The following is a 26,068-nucleotide window of genomic DNA, read 5'->3' as shown; positions in this document are numbered from 1 at the left end:
TTTATTGCAATGCTATCTAGAAGGGATGAGATATTAGAGTAGTTTAGTTAAGGGTCAAAGGTCAACGTCAAGGAAAACATAGTCTGAAAAACACTTTTTTTGTATACCTTAACAATTAAGAAGCTTTTTTGGATCAAACTTGACAAGAATATTACTTGGATAGATATCTAGAGATGAATAGATTTTGAAGTTGTTTGGTCAAAGGTCAATGTCTGTGAAAACATGGTCTGATAAACACAAAAAAAAAATCTCTTAACAACCAAGAAGTCAATCAATCAATCAATCAATTTTTTTATATAGCGCCAAATCACAACAAACAGTTGCCCCAAGGCGCTTTATATTGTAAGGCAAGGCCATACAATAATTATGTAAAACCCCAACGGTCAAAACGACTCCCTGTGAGCAAGCACTTGGCTACAGTGGGAAGGAAAAACTCCCTTTTAACAGGAAGAAACCTCCAGCAGAACCAGGCTCAGGGAGGGGCAGTCTTCTGCTGGGACTGGTTGGGGCTGAGGGAGAGAACCAGGAAAAAGACATGCTGTGGAGGGGAGCAGAGATCGATCACTAATGATTAAATGCAGAGTGGTGCATACAGAGCAAAAAGAGAAAGAAACAATGCATCATGGGAACCCCCCAGCAGTCTACGTCTATAGCAGCATAACTAAGGGATGGTTCAGGGTCACCTGATCCAGCCCTAACTATAAGCTTTAGCAAAAAGGAAAGTTTTAAGCCTAATCTTAAGTCTATATCATCTCATACATATGTTGATCAGCAAAATATTTGTGACTGAGTTGTATTTGACTTCCTAATGATGTTACACAGAAGTCATATGATGAAGTCAGACATAGTCAAAACCACCCTTACAGACAGATGTATATTTACTTGTACATTTATATTGTGGTGTGTCAAGCATGTTGGGTCTACATCAGGTCTTTGTTCATATATATATATATATATATATATACACTCAACAAAAATATAAACGCAACACTTTTGGTTTTGCTCCCATTTTGTATGAGATGAACTCAAAGATCTAAAACTTTTTCCACATACACAATATCACCATTTCCCTCAAATATTGTTCACAAACCAGTCTAAATCTGTGATAGTGAGCACTTCTTTGCTGATCTAATCCATCCCACCTCACAGGTGTGCCATATCAAGATGCTGATTAGACACCATGATTAGTGCACAGGTGTGCCTTAGACTGCCCACAATAAAAGGTCACTCTGAAAGGTGCCGTTTTATCACACAGCACAATGCCACAGATGTCGCAAGATTTGAGGGAGCGTGCAATTGGCATGCTGACAGCAGGAATGTCAACCAGAGCTGTTGCTCGTGTATTGAATGTTCATTTCTCTACCATAAGCCGTCTCCAAAGGCGTTTCAGAGAATTTGGCAGTACATCCAACCAGCCTCACAACCGCAGACCACGTGTAACCACACCAGCCCAGGACCTCCACATCCAGCATGTTCACCTCCAAGATCGTCTGAGACCAGCTACTCGGACAGCTACTGAAACAATCGGTTTGCATAACCAAAGAATTTCTGCACAAACTGTCAGAAACCGTCTCAGGGAAGCTCATCTGCATGCTCGTCGTCCTCATCAGGGTCTCGACCTGAGTCCAGTTCGTCGTCGTAACCGACTTGAGTGGGCAAATGCTCACATTCGCTGGCGTTTGGCACGTTGGAGAGGTGTTCTCTTCACGGATGAATCCCGGTTCACACTGTCCAGGGCAGATGGCAGACAGCGTGTGTGGCATCGTGTGGGTGAGCGGTTTTCTGATGTCAATGTTGTGGATCGAGTGGCCCATGGTGGCGGTGGGGTTATGGTATGGTTCTGTTATGGACGAACAACACAGGTGCATTTTATTGATGGCATTTTGAATGCACAGAGATACCGTGACGAGATCCTGAGGCCCACTGTTGTGCCATACATCCAAGAACATCACCTCATGTTGCAGCAGGATAATGCTCGGCCCCATGTTGCAAGGATCTGTACACAATTCTTGGAAGCTGAAAATGTCCCAGTTCTTGCATGGCCGGCATACTCACCGGACATGTCACCCATTGAGCATGTTTGGGATGCTCTGGACCGGCGTATACGACAGCGTGTACCAGTTCCTGCCAATATCCAGCAACTTCGCACAGCCATTGAAGAGGAGTGGACCAACATTCCACAGGCCACAATTGACAACCTGATCAACTCTATGCGAAGGAGATGTGTTGCACTGCATGAGGCAAATGGTGGTCACACCAGATACTGACTGGTATCCCCCCCCCAATAAAACAAAACTGCACCTTTCAGAGTGGCCTTTTATTGTGGGCAGTCTAAGGCACACCTGTGCACTAATCATGGTGTCTAATCAGCATCTTGATATGGCACACCTGTGAGGTGGGATGGATTATCTCAGCAAAGGAGAAGTGCTCACTATCACAGATTTAGACTGGTTTGTGAACAATATTTGAGGGAAATGGTGATATGGTGTATGTGGAAAAAGTTTTAGATCTTTGAGTTCATCTCATACAAAATGGGAGCAAAACCAAAAGTGTTGCGTTTATATTTTTGTTGAGTATATATATATATATATATATATATATATATACATATATATTTGTTCATATCTTATATATTATATTCCAATTCTAAGGTGGAACTATGCTAGTATACTAAGGTATATCTAAAAAGGAAGAGTAAAATAGGAGAGTAGAAAAGAGTAGAGTAGAGCCACTTAGGTGCCTGGTCTTGAGAACCAGGGATGGTAGGTTGATTGTTTTGGCTTCTTCCATTTTGCTTTAGGTCATTTGATGTGGATCTGCATGAGAATTTGGCACACATTTACACTGGATTCCTGTTCTGCTGTAAATCCACATCTTCAAACCAGGGACCTTTTTCTTGGGAGTGAAGCCTACAAACCACTTGCACCACTGTACATCACAAAAACTTCCCAGAGGAGCCCATGTCACTCGTTTTTGTCGGTGTGATCGATCTTACAGCTTTCAGTTTCATTCTTAATAAACAACATGAGTCACAGCAGCACTTCAAGGTCACACAAAAATAAATAAGTCTCAGCTTAAACACCAGCATTAATTAACAAAACACCAAAACGATGAAATTATGATTTAGTACAAAGTGACAATAAGAAAATCTAAAATCAGAAAGTTGACTAAAACATTATAATTTTGGAAACATCAGTTTAAAACAATGCATGAGTCTTTATTTATATTTTCCGTCTGGAATTCATCATCACTTTCACGCTTTGATTTAAAAATAAAATATGCGCTAAATCTGCAAATCAGTGTGCAGACCATGTTTCCTCTCAGTTTGTGCACCAAAGTCAAAGCACTGATGTCTGCAATACGCAAAGTGCAACAAACCGCAGCGACGAATGCGGGTTGTAGTTTCTCACATTTCCCCGAGTACAAGCAGGCGAACGGCGGCGCCTGCCGGAAAAGACTACACTACCCAGAGATCCTTGCGCGCCAATTAGAAACGTCAACGAGCCAGTGAACATTAAGCGGAGCAGACCAAAATCCCAAACAAGGAAATGGTGGGGGAATAAAAACGACCAGATTATTTAATTAATGCATGTAATAATTAATATTTCATTTGACTGTAAATTAAGACGTATATATGGGTTAGAATGGATTACGACTTCAAAACAAAGCTGGCGGCGGAGAGAGAGAGAGTGGAAGATCTGTTCGAATATGAAGGTTGCAAAGTGGGTCGAGGCACCTACGGGCACGTTTATAAAGCCAAACGCAAAGATGGGTAAGAAAGGCGTGAGCGTGCGTGTTTGTGCGGGCGTGGGGCTGACTGCGGGCTTCGTGTGTGTGTGTGTGTGTGTGTGTGTGTGTGTGTGTGTCCGTGTTTTTGTTTTCATGTAACGCACTCCCTCACCCCCTCCCCCCGCCGCTGAGGAGCTTCTTAAAAATAGATATATTTTCATTTCGGACGCATGTTGTCTTTTAGTGGACACGTTTTGTGTCTTTAAAGTGCTGCTATCGTCACGTCACGCGATAGTTTTTCTTTCCCCTCCAGCGTCTTTTCGCGGTCCTTATTTTGACGCGCTGCTCTGTTTAACTTTTCACAGGTTAACATGGATTTATAGCTACATTTTTGCAGTTAAATGTGGTTTGGATTCTGTTTAAACCTCTCCAAAATGCCGTTATCCTGTATGTGTGCAAACCCTCCCGCTGTAAACAAACATTTAGGATCTAAACTACTTGTTTTTGTGACATGTGTCACGGAAATCCACATCTGTGAGACACGCCCACTGAGATAAACTGTGTTATGTGCCACGCCCACACACAAAGCTTAAAGTGTTCCATATTTAGTGATGTCAAAAACAGCCTCAACTTCTAGAAGACAGCAAGAGTTCATGGTTATATTATGTTGTGAGACTGTTTAACATAAAACTAGAATTTTAAGCAAATAGTAGCAATAGCGCTAATTGTGTTAGCTTGACCTTCAACAAAACATCTTAACCATCGCTAAGTTATGTTATGAGACTGTTTGATGTAAACCTAAAGTTTGAAATTAGTAGTAGTATTAGAGCTAATCACATTAGCCTGGCCTTCAACAAAACATCTTAACCATTGCTAAGTTATGTTATGAGACTGTTTAATGTAAATTTGAAATTAGTAGTAGTATTAGAGCTAATCACATTAGCCTGGCCTTCAACAAAACATCTTAACCATTGCTAAGTTATGTTATGAGACTGTTTAATGTAAATTTGAAATTAGTAGTAGTATTAGAGCTAATCACATTCGCCTAGCCTTCAACAAAACATCTTAACCATCTTCAAGTTATGTTATGAGGCTGTTTCGTCTAAACCTAGAATTTTAAACTAATACAACTAATAGTGCTAATCATGTTAGTGTAGCCTTGAACAAAACATTATAACCATCTCTAAATGTTATGAGACTATTGAGCATAAACCTAGAATTTTAAACTAATACTAGTAATAGTGCTAATCATGTTAGCCTAGCCTTGAACAAAACTTCTTAACCATCTCTAAGTTATCTTATGAGGCAGTTTAGCCTAATCCTAGAATTTTTAACTAAAACTAGTAATAATGCTAATCATGTTAGCCTGGCCTTGAAAAAAACATTATAACCATGGGTAAGTTATGTTATGAGACTGTTTAATGTAAGCCTAGAATTTTAAACTAATAGTAGTAATGGCAGTAATCATGTTAACCTAGCCTTGAACAAAACGTCTTAACCATTTCTGTTATGTTATGAGGCTGTTTAGCCTAATCCTAGAATTTTAAACTAATCGTAGTAATAGCGCTAATCGTGCTAGCTTGGCCTTGAACAAAACAATATAACCATCTCTAAGTTATGTTATGAGACTGTTTAACATAAACCTAGAATTTTATTAGTAGTAATAGTGCTAATTGTGTTAGCCTAGCCTTGAACAAGACCTCTTAACATCTCTAAATTATGTTACGAGACTATTCAGGAGTTTATTTGCTCTTTAAACAGGTAACGCAGGTCTTTAAGTTTCACTACAGAATTCTCTACACAAACATTGTCTGTGGAAATGGAACACTAAGTTGAATATTTGGCTGGTGTGTATCTTGTTTAACACGTGCCCTCGCTAACACGGTGGAATGGGGTCTGTCTAAGTGATGGACGCCAGCGGCCATGTTTACGCTGATAGGACATCCAGAATTCTTGCGCTGTGTTTGTCCATCGTGTGTTTGTAATGAAATGTGCGTTGTGAGTTGTCCTTTGTGTGTGACACAAACTGTTCAGCTGTTATTCTGCGTTTCAGACTAAATAGGACGCTGGAATTTCCCAGTTGAAAATTCCCACTTTCAGCCCCAAAACACCAGACGTAAACAAGACAGAGTTATGACTGTTAGTGATCACATTTACAAAACTATTAACACTGCAGTAGAATACCTCTTAAAGATTAGACCCTGTGCCTAATACATGATTAATTAGAAATACTATAACAGATGATCTGGAACATTTGTAGTGTAATTTTCTATCAGCCTCTATTTGTAAATTTATACGGGAAAATGCTTTAATTTGGCAGTTATCTGATTATTTCTGTTCGCTCTGCGGGTTCCATCGTATTCAGTGATGTCAGATGATGGGTTCTATGTCTGTTTCGACTCGATGGATCCAGACCAAGTTTCCCGGAGGATCTTTTTTTTTTCAGGTGAGAGGTTGGGTATTTGAGTTCTGTGTTGGCTGGAGTGTAGCATAATATTAAAAATAAAACAAATACTACTATAAAGTGCTTTTGGTGTCCTCATCACTATAATGGTGAACTTATGAGGATAAGATAAAATAAGATGTTCCTTTATTAGTCCCGCATAGGGAAATTTGCAGTAGTGGTAACAGAACTATGCCACAGTAGGACGGAGTTAGATGGGCAGACAGAAAGAAAAAACACAAATATCTCAGCATGGAAAATCAAGAACAGTGACATTGTCATCAATGAAGAGATATTTATACACATATTAGGACATAGTAGATGTTATAATGTCATTGAGGAATTTCTAGGATCTTTAAAGATTCTTCTGAGAAGCTTGAACACATCAGAGAATAAAATCAAGAAGAAAAGAGCAAAAATATTCTTGGTGAACTTGAAGGTTGTAGTTTGAGTGTAAAACCACACAGTCTGAATATGACTTCTTGTTTTTGTTGAGCTATTTTCTGCTTTTTGTGTTCTGATGAAACGGTTCAGGAACAACATATTTGTTTTGTCAGTTTCTCTGCTTTTTTGTTTGCAGGATTAATTGAATAATTCTGTTAATTATTATTTATTTATTTATTTTGCAAAACAGTGTGAATAACGGTTGTTTTAACAGCAAGGACTCATAAAAGTATATTTTATTGAGTTTTTCACCTTTATAGAAGGTGCATTGGAGAGGCAGCAGATGTTGTGAGATGGAAGCAGAGGTCACAGGTCGCCCAAATTGGGAATCAAATGAGTGACATTACAATTTTCTTTGAATACAGTTGGATTATTGAACCCTGAAACCACAATTCTTTCTTTTCTTCATCTTTTTTGTTCATGTGTTCACCCCAAGATTATGAAGTTCCAAATGTCTAAAATTTTGAACTTGAAAATTTTGAATTCTCAAATCTTTGTTTCACAAGAGATAAAATTAATTTTTTAAAGTACACTCAACAAAAATATAAACGCAACACTTTTAGTTTTGCTCCCATTTTGTATGAGATGAACTCAAAGATCCAAAACTTTTTCCACATACACAATATCACCATTTCCCTCAAATATTGTTCACAAACCAGTCTAAATCTGTGATAGTGAGCACTTCTCCTTTGCTGAGATAATCCATCCCACCTCACAGGTGTGCCATATCAAGATGCTGATTAGACACCATGATTAGTGCACAGGTGTGCCTTAGACTGCCCACAATAAAAGGCCACTCTGAAAGGTGCAGTTTTGTTTTATTGGGGGGGGATACCAGTCAGTATCTGGTGTGACCACCATTTGCCTCATGCAGTGCAACAAATCTCCTTCGCATAGAGTTGATCAGGTTGTCAATTGTGGCCTGTGGAATGTTGGTCCACTCCTCTTCAATGGCTGTGTGAAGTTGCTGGATATTGGCAGGAACTGGTACACGCTGTCGTATACGCCGGTCCAGAGCATCCCAAACATGCTCAGTGGGTGACATGTCCGGTGAGTATGCCGGCCATGCAAGAACTGGGACATTTTCAGCTTCCAAGAATTGTGTACAGATCCTTGCAACATGGGGCCGTGCATTATCCTGCTGCAACATGAGGTGATGTTCTTGGATGTATGGCACAACAGTGGGCCTCAGGATCTCATCATGGTATCTCTGTGCATTCAAAATGCCATCAATAAAATGCACCTGTGTTCTTCGTCCATAACAGACGCCTGCCCATACCATAACCCCACCGCCACCATGGGCCACTCGATCCACAACATTGACATCAGAAAACCGCTCACCTACACAACGCCACACACGCTGTCTACCATCTGCCCTGAACAGTGTGAACCGGGATTCATCCGTGAAGAGAACACCTCTCCAACGTGCCAAACGCCAGCAAATGTGAGCATTTGCCCACTCAAGTCGGTTACGACGACAAACTGGAGTCAGGTCGAGACCCTGATGAGGACGACGAGCATGCAGATGAGCTTCCCTGAGATGGTTTCTGACAGTTTGTGCAGAAATTCTTTGGTTATGCAAACCGACTGTTTCAGCAGCTGTCCGAGTGGCTGGTCTCAGACGATCTTGGAGGTGAACATCCTGGATGTGGAGGTCCTGGGCTGGTGTGGTTACACGTGGTCTGTGGTTGTGAGGCTGGTTGGATGTACTGCCAAATTCTCTGAAACGCCTTTGGAGACGGCTTATGGTAGAGAAATGAACATTCAATACACAAGCAACAGCTCTGGTTGACATTCCTGCTGTCAGCATGCCAATTGCACGCTCCCTCAAATCTTGCGGCATCTGTGGCATTGTGCTGTGTGATAAAACTGCACCTTTCAGAGTGGCCTTTTATTGTGGGCAGTCTAAGGCACACCTGTGCACTAATCATGGTGTCTAATCAGCATCTTGATATGGCACACCTGTGAGGTGGGATGGATTAGATCAGCAAAGAAGTGCTCACTATCACAGATTTAGACTGGTTTGTGAACAATATTTGAGGGAAATGGTGATATTGTGTATGTGGAAAAAGTTTTAGATCTTTGAGTTCATCTCATACAAAATGGGAGCAAAACCAAAAGTGTTGCGTTTATATTTTTGTTGAGTATAGATTTGAATGTGTGTCAAAATTGAAGTCTGTCACTTGGTTTTTGAGATGTCTTGTATACAAACAGGTAGATGGACAGTGGTGATCACATGACCTCTGTCCTTCTTCGCAGTGTGAAAAACACGCACCCTTTGGCTGACATGTTTCTTTATGACATATTTTCTAAATTGCAAGCACTTGGTAGAATATGTTTAGCCCCTAAAAGAAATATTTAAGGATAAAAAATATATTCAACCAGCTGATATGTTTCTGAGTGTTTAAACATGGAGTTCTGCAAGGCTCAGTTTTGAGTTTCAGACATTTTATTTTAAATATTGGTGATATTTGTAAAGTTTCAAAATATATTGTATTCTATTTTATTTACAGGTAATATTTGGTTATGTTGATAAAATATTAATGGATTAAAAAAGGTGATTTGATATGGATGAAGTACCATTAAACTTGAGAAAAACTATGACTTTGTCAATAGTTGTATTTGAGATTGAGATTTTTATCCCCCGCTGGCCAAAAGCCCAAAGACAGGATTATGTTGTGGTGATTTCCATCTTTCTGTCTGTCTGTCCGTCCAACCCAAAAAAGAGTATAAGCATTCTGAAATCAGCCTCTTTCACATTTTTAGAGGTATTTTTGTGAAACTTGGTACAAGTCCTTGTTATAGGTTGATAATACTCATATTATCATATTGTTAGAGTTGGGCCAATTTTACCACAGTTATGGCCCTTGATTAACAAATCCAAACTCCGTCAGTTTCATGAGTTGGTGCCTGCATTCTGAAATCAACTCCTGTCACATTTTAGGAGCATTTTTGTGAAACTTGGTACAAGTCCTTGTTAGAGGTTGGTAATACGCATATTATATCGTTCAACTTAATTCCTTTTAATTTATTTTTTTTCAGTGCAGAGTCTGAATCAACAGGTTAACTTAGAAAAGTGATATATTTATTCTTCTATCCTGTGATTCATTAGCAATAAATGTTTCTCTTGATTTATGAAAGAAATTCTTCACTAAAATGAGCTCATTTAACAGTTTTTGATAGAAGTACTGATGTGTGTTGACAAAACAACTGTTATCACAGACCTTGAAATGTTACAAGAATGTACCAAGCAACGTTAGCCGGGGGGGATATTGTGCTGTCACAGCATTCTTGTTTTTATTTATTATTTTTTCACACCACATTTTAGGTGTAATAATTGACCATAAATGAGTAAAAGTGCATATGATTGTTTTAGTTTTAACAAAGTTGACAGAGATATTAAATATTATTTACTTTTTCCTAATTTATCAATATTTTAATTATTTTGTGAACGTCTGAGTTAACACAGATGTAAATCACAGACAGTTATATATGTTTCAGAAAAGCACACTAAGAATAATACATGTGGTGGAATTTTAGGTAATTTACCAGTAAGAAAAGTTAAACATGTTAACATTAAAATATGTAGTGGATTTGCAAATGTTTTTGTTTGTATTAAACAAAGTTTGGGATGAAGAAGACATTGAAGGACATTTTATTGAAGCTGCTGGTCTTTAAAACAGATTTCATTATGAATTATACATTTTTGCTCAACTTTGTAAATGAAATTGAGATGTTCGTTAATCGCCTTAAAAATACTTATGGAAAATATTGTTGAGTTTCAATAAGTGCGTCTTAAGTCTGGAGATTTTCAAGTCCAGACTTAAGACGCACTTATTTTCCCTTTCATATGGCTAGCATACTGGTACAGTTTTGTTTTACGCTTTTTACTCTTTTAATTTATTTATTAGTAATTGGAGCGGGCTGCGGCCTCAACTTAACTTAAATTCTGGGTCTTTTAGTGAAGTTTAGAGCTAGTGGCCGGCGATCACCTTAGTATTTCTCTGTTTTTCTTGTTGTTTAATGCTGGTAAATTATACAGTATTTTTGTCTTTCTGATGCCTGATTCTGTTTTTTCCCTCTGTTTAAGGTGCAGCTCCATCCAGAGATGGGAGTTGTATTCATGTTGGCGATCCTCCTGTCCTGTGCGCCAATAGCATTTCTTGTATATTTGTCCGAGAATTGTTCTGTAAATTATGTTTGTAGCATGGACCAAGCAGAGGGTCACCCCTTTGAGTCTGTTCTGCTTGAGGTTTCTTCCTCAGAGGGAGTTTTTCCTTACCACTTTTGCTCTGGGGGTTGGTAAGGTTAGACCTTACCTGTGTGAAGCGCTTTGAGGCAACTCTGTTGTGATTTGGCGCTATATAAGTGAAAATAAATTGAATTGAAATTGAGTTTGAACTCATTAAATAACATTTAGTTTATACATACAGTTTATTTGATAATTATTTATAATGTTTTGGATTATTTTTATGATTGATATGCTCTTTTTGTGTTCTTTGCTTTTTGTATAATGTTGTAAATATAGAGGAAAAACCCGGCCCTTTTTGTTTTTCTAATGTATTCATCTTGACAGTAATTGGAACACGTTCGTGTCACGTATCAGATGGTCCGTGGACATGATTGGGTTCAGATCTGGTTATAGATCCAGACCTGGTCGATTAGAAGATATTTTTAGATGGATGCTACAGGGAGGTGCTGGGTTGTTTGTTCGGGTGTTTATAATTTAACGTGACTCTCTGCTCTTTGGGGGAAATTTGAGGTTAACAAATGCTGCTCCAGTTACAATATTACACCAATATTGTTAAACCATTTTAATCTGTTTTTAAATTGTTAAACCATTGTTCTACACATGCATTATTATGCCCTCTGCCAAAGATGTAATATTTGTTATCTTGCCAAAAACAAAGTTTTTGCAAGATCTGTTACTCAGTATGTATATTTTTGTTTTTGTTGTTTTGTTTGTTTGTTTGTGTGTTGGCTAAAGTCTGCATTCTCAAGCATTAACCAGTTATGTTTTTTGTTGTATTTGTTTTGTTTTTCTTTTCCAGGTTGCTGTTGTGATTTTATATATATATATATATATATATATATATATATATATATATAGTAATTCTCAAAATAACGATTTGTGAGAATTGCTGATTTATAATGTTATTTTTAAATTTTATAATTAAAATGTTTTGTGGAGATCTAAAAAAAAGTAAAATATTAACACTACTTTGAGAGATTAATGAAGCTTTAATTAGCATCAGAACTACATCCAAGAGTCAAACATGCTTCATATAAAAAAAATTGTTGTGGTTCTGTGTACAGTCTCTCTGACAGTCACTGAAGCTTGTAGTTGTGTCTGTGTCTTGGTGGCTTCCCTCACTTATCTACTTCAGGCACATTTATCATCATTTTGCAGGCAGCCTGCTGTAAACAGAGTCACCATTAAAGCTGCAAGTGAAAGCGTAATGACGCTGTAGAAATAAAGAATAAAGCCAGGTGGGACAGCAGAGTGTGTACTTCTGCCACGTCCTAGAGATGCTTCCCTCGAGAAATTTCATACAAGGTATAAATAAACCAAAAACTCAAATCTGTGTCTCATTCACCCCAAAATTTAATGTGTTCTTCCTCTTGATAAAATGGGCTAAAGGTTGTGGAGATCATGTAGAAAGTATAAGTTTTGGAGAAGGATGGACGCACGCTGTGACAGATGTCCTCCTGCTTCACAAATGAGGAAAAAATGCATAAAAATTTTGAAATTTGAAGCAGGAGCTGGTTCATATGCACAGATGTCATCTTGAGTAAATCTGATATTCATGGACAGGAAACTGAGCTGTAGTGGATAAATCCCGGCATGCACTGCTGCAGGAAGTCGGCTGTAATATTGTGGGTTGGAGCTGTCTTTGGAAAAATGTACTACACAACTTTAAGTGGAATTAAAAAAAAGCTGCTTCTGTCAGCGTTCACGGTGGCCTGGATTTTATTCTCAGAGGGAAAGCTTCAGTGACTGCCAGTCTGATTTCTTCCCAGTGAGTTCTGGGATCCATCAGGGATCTGTCTGGGCTCCTGCTTTGTTCTGGGTCTTGGCTAAGGGTGTGGAGTGTGGTGACATGGGTGTGATTGTTGGTGAAGACTTTGTGGATGATGATGTGACCTTTTGCGGGATCGAACAGAAGTGTTAGTACAGACCTGCTCTGCATTCTGCAGCCCGACTCTGAAGGACAGAATTTAGAATATGTTCAAAAATAAATGCAAATGAACCAATTTCATGTCCTGCAAGACCAAGATCCCCAGACAACTCTGAGGCCTTCTGAGGGGTTCTGTGGCCGTGACCGAAGAAACTGCACCTTCAAAGGTTTTCTGAAAAAGAAGAGGTGAAATTTCAGATACAGTTTGCCAGAAGGCACATGGGAGACTCAAGCCTAGATTTGAGCTGTTTTAGTCTATGAAAATCTTCCTCTTATACTTCAGAGTGTGTGAATAATAAAAATCACAGTAACACACACACACACACACACAAAGCAACAATAATAAAAACCACCGCACATATCTTCGTAGGTTCGCTGCACCTTCAGTTAACTTTTTCCCATCAGTCATCATGTTCAGACACCTTTGTCATTTTTCAGCTTCAACAGGAAGCTGATTTGAATATCTGATGTTCTGTTTTGATCTAAACTGACATTTCACCCTTTGTCTGACATGAATACAGAGACTTCCTGCACGTGTTCTTGATCTGGCTGCCTGTTTCTATCACCACATTAGTTATTTGGGGTTTTCTGACCTCAGCGATATGTTTTTGCTTGTTATCTCAATCAAAAAGCTGATGTTTTTACCTGCGTTTGTCAGTTTGCTTCTTTGTCTGTTAGCAGGATAACTCAGAAAGTAAGGAACTGATTTCAATAACATTTTGTGAGTAGATAGATCATATTCTGGGAAATAAGTGATTCAGTTTTGGAGGTGACCCAGAATACATTCTGGAACTGATATTCAGAAGAATGTTTAGTACTACATGGAAAATTTAACTCAAAAAGCTGCGAGAGGCTGTTGAGGAAATTTGGTGAGCAGATGGATAATATGCTATGAAATGAGGTATTTTACTTTTGAATTGATCTGGAACTTATTTTGGATCCAGGATTGGGAAAACGTTTTAAGCATTCAGAAACTCGTGACCTTGGTGGAGGAGTGAGACATCATGTTTCTGTTTACTCACATTCCAAATGCGTCTGAGACTCTTAGAATAATAACACAGTCCCCTAGCAGCCAGCAGTCAAATGTGCAGTTACTTTCAATCTCATTAAAATAAAGCCTTTGAATTAAAAGGAGAATTCTGCATTTCAAGCATGTTTATTTTTGCACACTGTCCAAATACTTATGGACCTGCCTGTGTGAGATTTATATAGACTTGTAAATATATTTATTGTGTCTTTTTGAGACCAGGTGTTGCTCTGGTAATGTCCTAAATGTGTGCTTTGGTGAGCTGGATCTCCAGTGTACAGTGAGTGAAGCGGGTTGGACCGGTTTGATCCTCACCATCCGCTTGCTGGATAATGTTGTCTGTTCATGTTTTAGTCAGGCTCCTCTGTGTGCTGTTTTAAATGGGACACACTTCCTTTTAGTCCTGTCTCATGTGTTGATGAGATTGCTGCTGGTCTGAAACCATCGATAGATGTTGGCTGATGATCTTCTGCAGGCTCACATTTCACTGGCTGTTTTTTTTTTTTTTTTTTTTTTTTTTCTGCAAACAGTGTGATGCACCACGGCAAGAAGTGAAATGCACACTCTGTGTTTCAACTGGGTTTGTGTCAAAGGTCAAATGTGTTCTGAGCAGTAAAAAAAACAACAAAAAAAGAAGCCTCGTGCAGGTGAAGCTGCTCCAGTTTTCCTGAAACAGCCAAACTTCAAACCAGCACTCACGGTTCTTCACGTACGTCTTGAAAAGGTCATGCAGTTGCCCTTGCAAAGAACTCCGTGCTCTTTAAAATACTCTTCTTTCTCTTTCTCTTTTTCTCCTGCAGGAAAGATGAGAAGGAGTACGCACTAAAACAAATAGAAGGCACTGGAATATCGATGTCTGCCTGCAGGGAAATTGCTGTGAGTCACACGCTTTTGTTTGTGTCGTTGATTCTTAGATTTTAAGAACTGAAGCTGAATATTATAAAGCCACTTTGACACGTGTATGAATTTGATCAAATTTGTGCATGTGTCAAGGTGGCTTAAGATGTAGTTTATGACGGTTCTTGACATTTCACCCAGCTAGTGTATTTATTCATGTTGATGTTACTGAAAAACAGCTCAGAAGATGTTCTGTAGCTGAATTCAACCTTAAATAACAATTTACATTTTATTTATTTTCCCAGTTGGAAAAAAACAATAATTTGTAATTTCACACTTTCACTCTTGCTGATGGGGAAAAGTGTGTTTAGTTATTTTTAAATGAACACGTGTTTCTGAAATGAAAACATCAGCAGATGTTTGCTCCATAAACACATTTGTAACTCTGATTAAATTTAGATTCTGAATGGCGCTTGCTGTTGACATGGAAGCGTGTATGTGCAGTTAGATCTGGATTCCATCAGGACAATGTGGGAACTGGTTCCTGGATTTGTACGAGGCCCCCTGTCTGTTACGTAAGGGATCTGTCTTTGATTGTTCTATATTTGTCTCAGTGGAAAACGTTGCATTAACAAACAGCTCGACGTGCACTCGTGTCATCTGTGTTCACGCAGGCTTCCCACCGTGAGGTCAGTGCGATAATTCACGGGCGGCTGCTGTTCAGACTCTGTGTGCCACAGTCCTTCCCGGGAACAATGGTGGTTGAGTGTTTGCGGTGGGGGTGGGTCTCAGGCAGCCCTGCAGATAGAGAAAGAATGCTGGCTGTTATGTAAGGGGTTCTGGTTTCCAGTCCCACATGTGCTGCATGCTGCAGTAAGCTTCCACAGTCCTGTGCAAACTTGCAGTCTGGAATGCACATGTGCACGGCCTTTAGCTGCACGTTAACATGGACGGTGCTCTCTGCCACGCACCTCTGCAGGACCGCAGAGATAGTTTAAGTCTGTTTTTTTTATTAATCTGAAAAGTTATTGAGTGAGAGACTGTAAAACATTATAGCAGAGGTTAACTCAGCTAACGGTCAGCAGGCTGGAGGTTCACCGTCTGAGGACTCTGTTGACTGGACAGACACCAGTCAACAGGTGTGAAGGAATGATCCTCGCAGGGACGTTATGAGTATTAAGGATCTGAGTAATATTTTGTATTATCAGCTCTAATTTTCGATTTCTGTGCATTGTTGTGTACTTTTATTTATTGTCATTCATTCTTTTATTATTGGGATCTGCTTTTTAAGTGCTTTGATTCTTGGGAAAGCCACATAAATAGTTGCATTATTATTATTACTGTTATTATTATTAATAAATGTGTAATTTTTTTTCAGTGTATATAAGTTGAGCCACAGTTGCAGGACCTCCCAAATTGTAAAATAATAACAATAATAATGATAATAATAATAATGTGACTTATCCTCAAGAAAGTACAGTTTCTGGGTCGCCAGTGTGCATTTACAAGAAGAGACAATCAGCACGAATTACCCTCCTAAAAACACCACATAAGATGGTGCAGCCACCGCACACCTGCCTCTGGTGTCCGGTCAGAACACTGGTACCTGTGACGGTGAAGAGGGACTTCAGAGTCTGACGTCCTGCATTCAGAGAAACACAAAACAAACTTGTTAACAGTTGTGGGTTCTGGACGGCAGCCACCCAGCCAGATGACTGTTCCACTCCCACTTCTTGAAAGTAACCGTAGGCATCACATGTGCATCCGTCTGTGTGCCACAGCCAGGTGACATGTGGGCGTGTCCTTGACCTTCTCCAGTCCACAGGGCCACCTGCATGTTGGATCACAATCAGCGAAACAAGACACATAATGAAACTAACATCACAACAAAATGATTGTTGTGTGTGTGTGTGTGTGTGTGTGTGTGTGTGTGTGTGTGTGTGTGTGTGTGTGTGTGTGTGTGTGTGTGTGTGTGTGTCATAGTGCTGTACAGCTGATACCACAGTTCAGTCCTTGACATCCAGTGGAAGTAAACAGAGTTTAGTTCCTGGGTTTATAGCTTTAGTTCCTGTGAGTTTTTGCTTTGTTTTCCCTCTTTTGCCCTTCGTCATGTCTCTGTTTCTCAGTGTGACTACTGGAGGACAGATGGAGTGGACGCGGCACAGTCACAGCCTGGAGTTGTTGTTGCTTTGTGTTGTGCTGAGTCATTATCTGATGGATGATGAGTCAGATCACTGGCCAAGCACTAACACACACACTGCAGATAAAAAGTTAGAAAAAAAAAATCATTATTTGTCAAAGCTAACAAACTCATTTTCACAAAACCCAGTGAAACAGTTGGTCTGAACCCATAAAAACGAGCCACAAATCACTGACATGAAACTGTAAAAGTGTTGGTCCATTTCTGGACTATAGGTTATATGATAGAACCAGAATGGTTTTCATTTTATTATGTTTTGTAAATTTTTTGGACTGCAAGACATGATTTTAAAGAATGAAACTATACTACTCACCTTTAAATCTGGAGCTGGTGTGTTTTTATACTGTTGACAGGATTATCAGGAGTTTGCCAAAGCGATGCCAGCTGTGTGTGTGTGTGTGTGTGTGTGTGTGTGTGTGTGTGTGTGTGTGTGTGTGTGTGTGTGTGTGTGTGTGTGTGTGTGTGTGTGTGTGTGTGTGTGTGTGTGTGTGTGTGTGTGTGTGTGTGTGCGTGCGCTGGGGGGGTGTGCTCAAACTTTATTGATTAATTTTTAACTTTGGTTTAATAAATGTTTTGTTTGCATACCCAGCTGTTGTGTTATGGGCTCATTTTCCATATGAGCTGATTTGGGTTATTCTGTGGATTTAAATCCTGAGAAAAATTTCTAAACCACTCAGGAATACTCATCAAAACAAACTAATTTATACACAATTATGTTAATTCACTTGCAACTGTATAGCATAAATTACAATTTGTACCTGCTCCTTTAATAAATGTGAGTAGTGTAGTTTAATATAATTTGGTAAAACATTCTGGCCCTGCAGAGGTAGTGTTCCAAACCCGACAGGGGATTTTGGGTCCTGTTGGTGTATTTGTTGGTGTTGAGTGTAACTTTGCTGCTAGATATCCAGTAATGTCACTGTGGTGCTGGTTTTTGTTTTTTCTAGAGTAGCTCAATAAGCTTGATGTCATGTTTTATCTTTTGCCCTCTGAAGAGCGACTGTCTTCGCAAAACTGCCAATGTCAAAGTTAGCTTGTTGTTGACTTAAAATAAGGTGAACATTATTATGGTTTTCCCAGCAGTAATCTTATCAGACCTTGAGCAGCTTTTCCTGAGAAAGTCAGCATGTTGATGCCTTTTAGCTGTTTTTGATCTGGAGTCATTGGACACAATAACACAGAGTTGGTAGACTGAAGTGTCAGAATTGATGAATTAAGAGGGCAGAACAAAAACTTTTAAACTATCTGTCCTCTTGCATTTACGTCCCATTCAAACATCCGCATTTGTCAACAATCATATGCACAAATTTGTGCTTAAAACATGAACATTTCTATGCAAAGTGTGGAATTTTTCCAGAGCTGTGTGTATATTTACACACATTTCTGCACAAATGCAGAATTTAATGACTTGTACTTAGAAATGTGTGTGTGGTAGGGGTGGTGGCCAACTGGTTAGTGCACTTGGTTTCAGTGCAGAAGGTTCCCAAGTCAAACCCCACCCCTGCCACTTTTCTCCATGTAATGTGGAGTTGCGTCAGGAAGGGCATCCAGCGTAAAACCTGTGGCAAATCAACATGCAGACCCATCTTTGATCTGCTGTGGGGACCCCGAGTGAAATCAAGGGAGCAGCCGAAGGGACTTGCTTTTTACTTAGAAAAATGTGTGGAAATAGACACACACAGTTGTGACTGTGTGTACGAACAGCATCTAGTGGTAGAAGAAGGAAACTGCAGCTAGAAACCACTGCTTCCATCACCGCGTGCATCCACATACCTTCTTCATTTCCTTGAATTAATATATACACAATAAGTAATGCCTTTTAGAAGCACGTGTTGCCTCATTGGTGTCAAAACCTACAAAAGACGTCTGTGTGAACTAAACAGCATCTTTTGACCTCAGAAACAAGCAGCTCAATCTCTACCTGCTACTACAAAGCAGGAAGCAAATAGTTTCCCTCCTGCAGTTTTATATTAAAAATGGCCTCACATTATTTTTTTTCTGCTCACATTTTCGTTAGGAGAGGTTTTATCGTCATAAAGACAGTAGTGTGGTGATGATACAGGAGCGCAAAGGAATCTGGAATAACTGTAATGATAAATAATTATCTACTTATTCTGATAATTGGTAGGTTGTATGCTGTGAGCTTGTTAAAATTATGTCCATAAGTGGTTATGATGGCAAGATGTTCATAAAATTTTTTTGTGTGGTCGTTATCACCACCCAGTGTTGCCACTTTGCATTTGTTTTAATTATTTAGTTATATTTGTCATCCCATTGGTAAGTCTTCGCTTTTTTGTTGGGTTATTCCACGTGAGGAACACAAACAACAAACAGATGTTTTGTTATGATATACGTATAGTTCATTGAGTGCATTTCTGACTGCAGTTGACCATGAGCGTGCACGTTATTAATTACCCAGACAGCAAATACATCCGAGCCGGATGTAGTCCAACATCTGGTACCAATCCTGAAAACAGATCTGGTCCAGACAGTTTTTGCACCCTGGCCCAGATCCGGCATGGCTCTGCTTTACAGTTCTGGAACAGATCCGGACCAGATCTGAACTGGATCCGCAAAACACCAACCGTTTACAGACCATATCTGGCACGGATCTGGGACAGATGTGGTCCGCATCACAGCACCGTGGCAGGAACATGGGGCATAACGATAAGCAATTTTATCTGTACTCGGCAGAAACTATCCATTAGCGGTTATAAACTCTGTACTCTGTAATCGTGATCGTCACTGAGGCTTTTTTAAATGCTTATTGCAAAGCGGTTTGTTTCTTTACGACAGTTAAGTTTTATAAGTCTAGGGACACTGAGCTGTGTGTATAGATACAAATCAGTTTCCTCAGATCCACTGAACTTACCCCTGTAAAACTTGTTCCTGCCACTGTGCTGTGATGCGGTCCACATCTGTCGGACTACATCCGGCCCGGATCTATTTGCTGTCTGGGTATTGTTGCAGTTGTCCCAGATTCCTTTGCGCTCCTGTGTCATCACATTGCTGTCTTTATGATGACAGAACCTCTCCTAATGGAAACGTGAGCAGCAAAAATAATGTGAGCCCATTTTTAATATAAACTGAAGGAGGGAAACTATTTGCTTCCTGCCTTAGATTTTAGGCATGGTTTGAAAAAAAAAATGCTCATAATATGTCATGAAGGTGCACAACAACCCCAAAAACTGATACAGACGATGGACCGCCAGGTGGATCTGTGGACCTTGCTCAGTAAACAACCTTCAAGCATCGCAGTTGATGCTAATGGGTGATTCTTAGACTACGGGCACTTATTATGTCCTTTGATCATATTGTATGAAAAACAGAAAAAGGGAAATTTCACACTTTTATAGTTATCTTTACAATGAAAGTGTGTTGAGAAATTTGTTCTAGTAGTCTATGATGACTTTTTCACCTTTTTTCAGCATCATTATATGCAAATATTGCCATTTTGTGCTTGTCCCACACCCAGACTTTTGATCTTCAATGATAAAAATGAATGGTAAAGAAACGTTTTTTCTAATGTTTTAAAATATCTCTGAATAAAATATCAGTAAAATAATCAAAACATAATTGGGGTATTCAATGTCATACAACTGTTGTGATTTTATTTCAACAAAATGTAGTTGTCCCACACTATTGCTGTAATTTCCACCACAACACTGTAATGTCCCTAAACAGTTTGTATGAAAGATTGTTTGGATAGTTTCTATGTAAATAAACAGTGACATCAGAGCACATGTATATAGCGCCAAATCACAACAAACAGTTGCCCCAAGGCACTTTATATTGTAAGGCAATGGTGTGGTGGAAATTACATTTACAAGGCCAATAGTGCCCGTAGTTAAAGAATCACCCTAATGGTGTTATTACCTCCAGCAACGAAGTTGGAGGAGGTAATGTTTTCGTCCCTGTCTGTTTTTTTGTTTGTGTCTGTAACCCACAATTTTCCTCATTTGCTGAGACCTCAGACTAAGAAGATTCCCACATCACACCCGGGTGTCGTAGATAGATGGTTCTGTTTTGAGGACGAGGATGGACCTTGGGTCTGCATGGATGCTTTTTTTTTTTTTGGTAAAGACTCAAAGCAGTCCTCTGATGTAGTGAATGTGGAATTCCACAACAGCCAACGCTCCCAAAGCTGACCTGCTTTAGATATCAGGTGCCTGATTGTATTTTCCGGATAAGTGATCACCAAATAAATTAACTTCTCTGTTTTTTGCTTAAGAAGAGTTGATTTGCAAAACCAGCTGTTTGGGTGCTGTCATAGATTATTTCTTTTCTTGGAAGTAATTGTCAATCTTGTGTCATTTGAAAGGAATACTTCCAGGTTCTACTAACTGTTCCTGCATTTTGAAGATCTATGCAGCTGTTAATCTGCACTGGCTTTATTTACTGCCTCAGTTTTGTCTTCTGAACATTACAACTGTCAGAAGCTGGATTTGCTTAAAAAAATCTTTTGGCCTGGCCCGGCAGAACAAAGGAGTCTTTGTGCGTCTCATCCCACTACCTCGCTTCGCTGAGCAAACTCTGCACTCCAGCAGCTGGAGCGTCACATTCAGAGTTGAGGCGGAAAAGGCGGAGAGAGTTTGGTTTTACTGAAATGTGTTTTGGTTGTGCTGTAAAATGGTTGTTATGAGTTTTAGGAAGTTTTAGGAGTTTTCCATGTTGAGACGCTCCTTCTACACATGGAAACATTCTTGGTTTTACACAGAAAGACTTCTTCAGCCAGTGTTGACCATTTTTATGAACAATGTTTCATTGTATTTATCATATTGTCCCGTCACATCATGTTTTTTCTAACATATGAAGTGTGCATGTGGTCTCTGAAAGTGGTGCATCCTCCTGCAGGACTCTGATCTGGTACAGAAGACGTTGTGGCCCTACAAAGAAGTTGCTGCATGTCTCTCCCCTCTCCCGCCCCACATTAATCTGTCCTGTTCTAGGGTTGTGTAATTTGCACTCTATGTAATTGTCTTCAGGTTTCTTTCAGAGTTATGAATGTCCCATTTGGAATAGAATTCCAACCATCTGAAGAGCTGTAATTTCCGTCCTCATGTTGCTTTACAGCTTTAACATATACTTCACAGACCGTATCTGAAACCGCTCGAATGACTTTGTGTCAAACAAACGGTTAGTTATTGAGATTCAGATGAGGAGGATCACTGACGCTGAAAGGGAACATCAGCGCCCACATTTTGTCCATGTGGTGTGTTTCTCTGGTCATGATCCAGCACGCAGGTGCTTCAGTGTTTAGGACCCCAGCAGCTGGAGAAGGTCAAGGACGTGTCTACGTTTCACCTGGCCAAAGACACTGTCCTCAGTGAGGAGTCAGTCCAAGTATCACTGAAAAACAGGATTTTGTTTTTGGTTTAGTCAGCAGGTCAGGTCTAAGAACATGCACTGGTGCTGCACCTCACTACATCCACCACACGGTGGAACCATCCTGGATGGTTCCACCGTGAGGAACAGTCTTTGCTCATTACAACTGCATTGAAAACCATACGTTTGAAAACGATGGGGAAGCAGGCTGACGTGGACGACGTCGAGGATGAACTATTTCACAATAATAATTCCATAATAGTGCCAGATTATTAATATTTCGTTGACTTGTTGACTGTGTTTGTGACAGCTCGGCTGAAATTAGAACTTTATTAGCAGAGATGAGAATGCTACTGAATTAAAAGTGTAAATGAATGTGGTTTTTTTTGTGTGTGTGTGTGTGTTCGAGTGGATCCGAATTGTAATTGTTCCGGGTCCGTCACTGAGCTGATCGTCCTCAAAGCTCCAGTCTGACACTGTGTTTGACTTCATCAGTTGTATTTGTGGTAAAAAGTAGCAGAAAGCTGCTGCTGTCTGAGTGCAGAGCTGCAGTGTTTTTGTGTGACCGGTGTCCGTCAGCGTGCTGCACATTGCAAACTGCAGGCGTTTGATCGACCCGCTGTTTGCCAGCTACATAAATCCAGTCGATTAGTCCTTCACAGCAATACCAGGCCTGCTGATCATTGAAAACAGGCCGGCTGGATTCAGATCAGCTTCTGCAAGAGGTTTCACATCGAGTGTCACCCTGAAACTAAAGTTATTTTTTCTTAGACGCCTCTTCTTTCCAAACCCAGCTCTATGTGCACATCAAGTCCAGAAGCTGCCCACAAACGTTCTGTGGTGGTTACTGACCTGAAAGCTGGTTTGGATCATGAGCAGCTTTTTACAAAGTGAACCAGCAGCATTTGCCAGAATCGGCCTTGGTGCTAAATGTTTGGAGCCCATAAAGTGTTTTCCATCTGAATGTCTTAGAAAAACGTGACCTTTCCTCGGAGGAGAGTAGCTTTTTATTTCTGACATCTTTTTTTTTCCCCGTCTCTGCTTGACCTGCCTATAACAAAGATGTTTGCTATTCATTGTAAAGTTTTGAATTCTTATAAAAGCTGGAGGACAATTCCATGTAAGGACTGATTGTAAACAGACTTGTTTAGAAGGAAGCTACTGAAATATTTTTTTCTTTTGCCCTGCATTAATTCCAATAAGCCATTCAGTTTCTGTTCCCAGATTCTCCGATATGAGGATGTCCTTTTTCTGGGCTTGGTTATGCTTTTTCCTCACAACAAGATGTTTAAGGTTCAAATCCCATCTATGCCTCAGTCTCCATCCAATGTAAACGCTGTCACTGTGACTCTATTCTGGATCTGCTGTGGCAACTCAATACAAATGGAAGCAGCCAGAAGAATGAAACACTGTAAATTCAGCATTTAATTTTTGGTTGGAGCAGCCCTTTGAAGGAAATCACTGAATAAATAATTGGTAATTGTTGCTGAAAGTGAGCTCTGCCCACAATGGGGAACACCCAACAAACAAAAGTTTTGGGGCTGTAGGAACTCCCCAACTGTTTATTTGTTAGTCTTCCAAATGCAACTCCTCTTAAACTGGTTTATAAATTTAAATGAAACTTCACACAATGGCAGTAAACTAAATGAAGATGAGCAGAAAGAAAACTAATTCTGTTTTGACCTCTGTAAGGGGAGATAATTGGACTTTGGTGTCTCTGTGCCACTCTGTGCACACGTGATCCCATCAGATCTTTGACGTCCAGCAGAGTAGGTACTGATTAGTACTCGGCTGGGAGACCATTTAAGAAGACCAGGAGCAGTGAACAGGTTTCTCCATGTAAAACTGGAGCTCTATCTGGAAGGGCATCCAGCGTAAAAGTTGCACCAAATGTCAATGTGGATCTGTGCTGGATCCAGAGGAGCTATCTGAGGGATCTGAAAGAGGGGATGAAAACAAAAACATACGACTAAAAGTACACTCTAACGCTGCACAAAAATCCCAATTTAAAGAGGCAATTTAAAAAAAAATTAATTGACTTCATTGTGGTGTTTCAGGCACTGTGAGTCAGTTATTTGTATTAATCTGAGTGAAATAACATCCAGTATGTTATTAAACACATGCTTATTTGTCCATCTTGCTTATTTTTGTAATTTAATAGTCCTTATGTTACGTAACAGCACAGGCTGTGGTGTGCACATGTGCTTCAGTGAGCCCCCAGGAAAATGCTGTGTTACAAAGTGAGTTCCACATATGGAAAAAAGGGTGTGACTTTACTCTGGAAAATACATTAATTACCTTACAGATAGCAAAATTTACCAAGTTTTGTTTAAAAAATAAATCAGTCTTAAACTGTTTCAATCTGAGAAGACTCACTGATATTTCAAAAAATTCTTTAGAGTACTTATTCATCTTTGCCGTTGAACAATGGGAAAAACGTCAAACCATTATTAGACCATCACTTGTAGATTAATGGAATTCCATTTGAGTTAGATTAAATGTGTTCTAGTTCTCACAAATAAAGATGGATTACAGTGTTTATGGGTGATTCTTAGACTACAGGCACTTATGTCCTTTGATCATATTGTATGAAAAACAGAAAAAAGGGGAAATTTCACACTTTTATAGTTATCTTTACAATGAAAGTGTTAAGAAATTTGTTCTAGTAGTCTATGATGACTTTTTCACCTTTTTTCATCATCATTATATGCAAATATTGCCATTTTGTGCTTGTCCCACACCCAGACTTTTGATCTTCAATGATAAAAATGAATGGTAAAGAAACGTTTTTTCTAATGTTTTAAAATATCTCTGAATAAAATATCAGTAAAATAATCAAAACATAATTGGGGTATTCAATGTCATACAACTGTTGTGATTTTTTTTAAACAAAATGTAGTTGTCCCACACTATTGCCGTCATTTCCACCACAACACTGTAATGTCCCTTTAAACAGTTTGTATGAAAGATTGTTTGGGTAGTTTCTATGGAGATAAACAGTGACATCAGAGCACATGTATATAGCGCCAAATCACAACAAACAGTTGCCCCAAGGCGCTTTATATTGTAAGACAATGGTGCGGTGGAAATTACATTTACAAGGCCAATAGTGCCCGTAGTTAAAGAATCACCCTTATGCTGAACTGGTGTGTGAAATTATTCACCAGTAGAGATCTATGAATGAATACACGTGTCTCGTTTACCTCATGGTGGCTCACAGTGCCACTCGTATAAAAATAGTGCTTCCACTGCTTTGAAAGCTCACTTTAATTCATTATCATTCAGAAATAAATGGTCTTAATTTTCTTTCACATAATCTACAATGTTTTTCAGAATTCACCTCAGTAAAAGTCACCTGGCATGTCTTCATTCTTGCTTTTTTTTCTTCGTGGCATTGAGAGTACCCAAGAGTAACGATCTAATTGGTTCATGTTATTCTGTTGGTTATTTTGGGATCCAGAGTGCCCTGTGATTTCCACTGTGTTTTCCATGCAGACAGACTGGATCAGGGGTCACAGACATGCGACTCTTTAACCCGTCTGCAGCGGCTCCTTGTACTTTTGACAAGGCTCTGTGTCTATAAATCTTTTTTTTTTCTCCCTGAGCAGCAGTGTCTTTTAATTTGAAAATCTCAGAGGTTTTCAGACCAAGTGAGGCTGTGATGTAACTGTAGCACCTTTGCAGGCAAACAATCACACGGAGTATATTCACAAAGGCGAGAACTTTGTGAACTCAGATTCTACATTCTGCCGTGGGAGAGTGAGTCCATCGACACAGACAAAAGAAATCAAGAAAATTCTATTAAAAAATGAGAACATATGAATGCACTGAATAAAAGTCACCCATAAAACACACCTGATGTTCAGAAGCAGAAATCACATTCA

The 26,068-nt window shown here is 39.4% G+C and overlaps 1 protein-coding gene across 1 annotated transcript in view; it reads left to right on the top strand.

Annotated features, from left to right (window-relative positions):
* The first annotated feature begins 3,509 nt into the window (after positions 1 to 3,509).
* Positions 3,510 to 26,068, top strand: part of cdk19 (cyclin-dependent kinase 19) — a 106,355-nt gene continuing 83,796 nt past the window's right edge. Inside the window, exons 1-2 of the mRNA XM_034161712.1 lie at positions 3,510 to 3,772; positions 14,623 to 14,698. Of these exons, the coding sequence (XP_034017603.1) occupies positions 3,645 to 3,772; positions 14,623 to 14,698 (204 nt within the window). The 5' untranslated portion in view covers positions 3,510 to 3,644. The remainder of the gene's footprint in view (positions 3,773 to 14,622; positions 14,699 to 26,068) is intronic.

This window comes from Thalassophryne amazonica, chromosome 21, assembly GCF_902500255.1.
Source record: "Thalassophryne amazonica chromosome 21, fThaAma1.1, whole genome shotgun sequence".
NCBI classification, from domain to species: domain Eukaryota; kingdom Metazoa; phylum Chordata; class Actinopteri; order Batrachoidiformes; family Batrachoididae; genus Thalassophryne; species Thalassophryne amazonica.
This window is presented reverse-complemented; position numbering and strand designations above follow the sequence as displayed.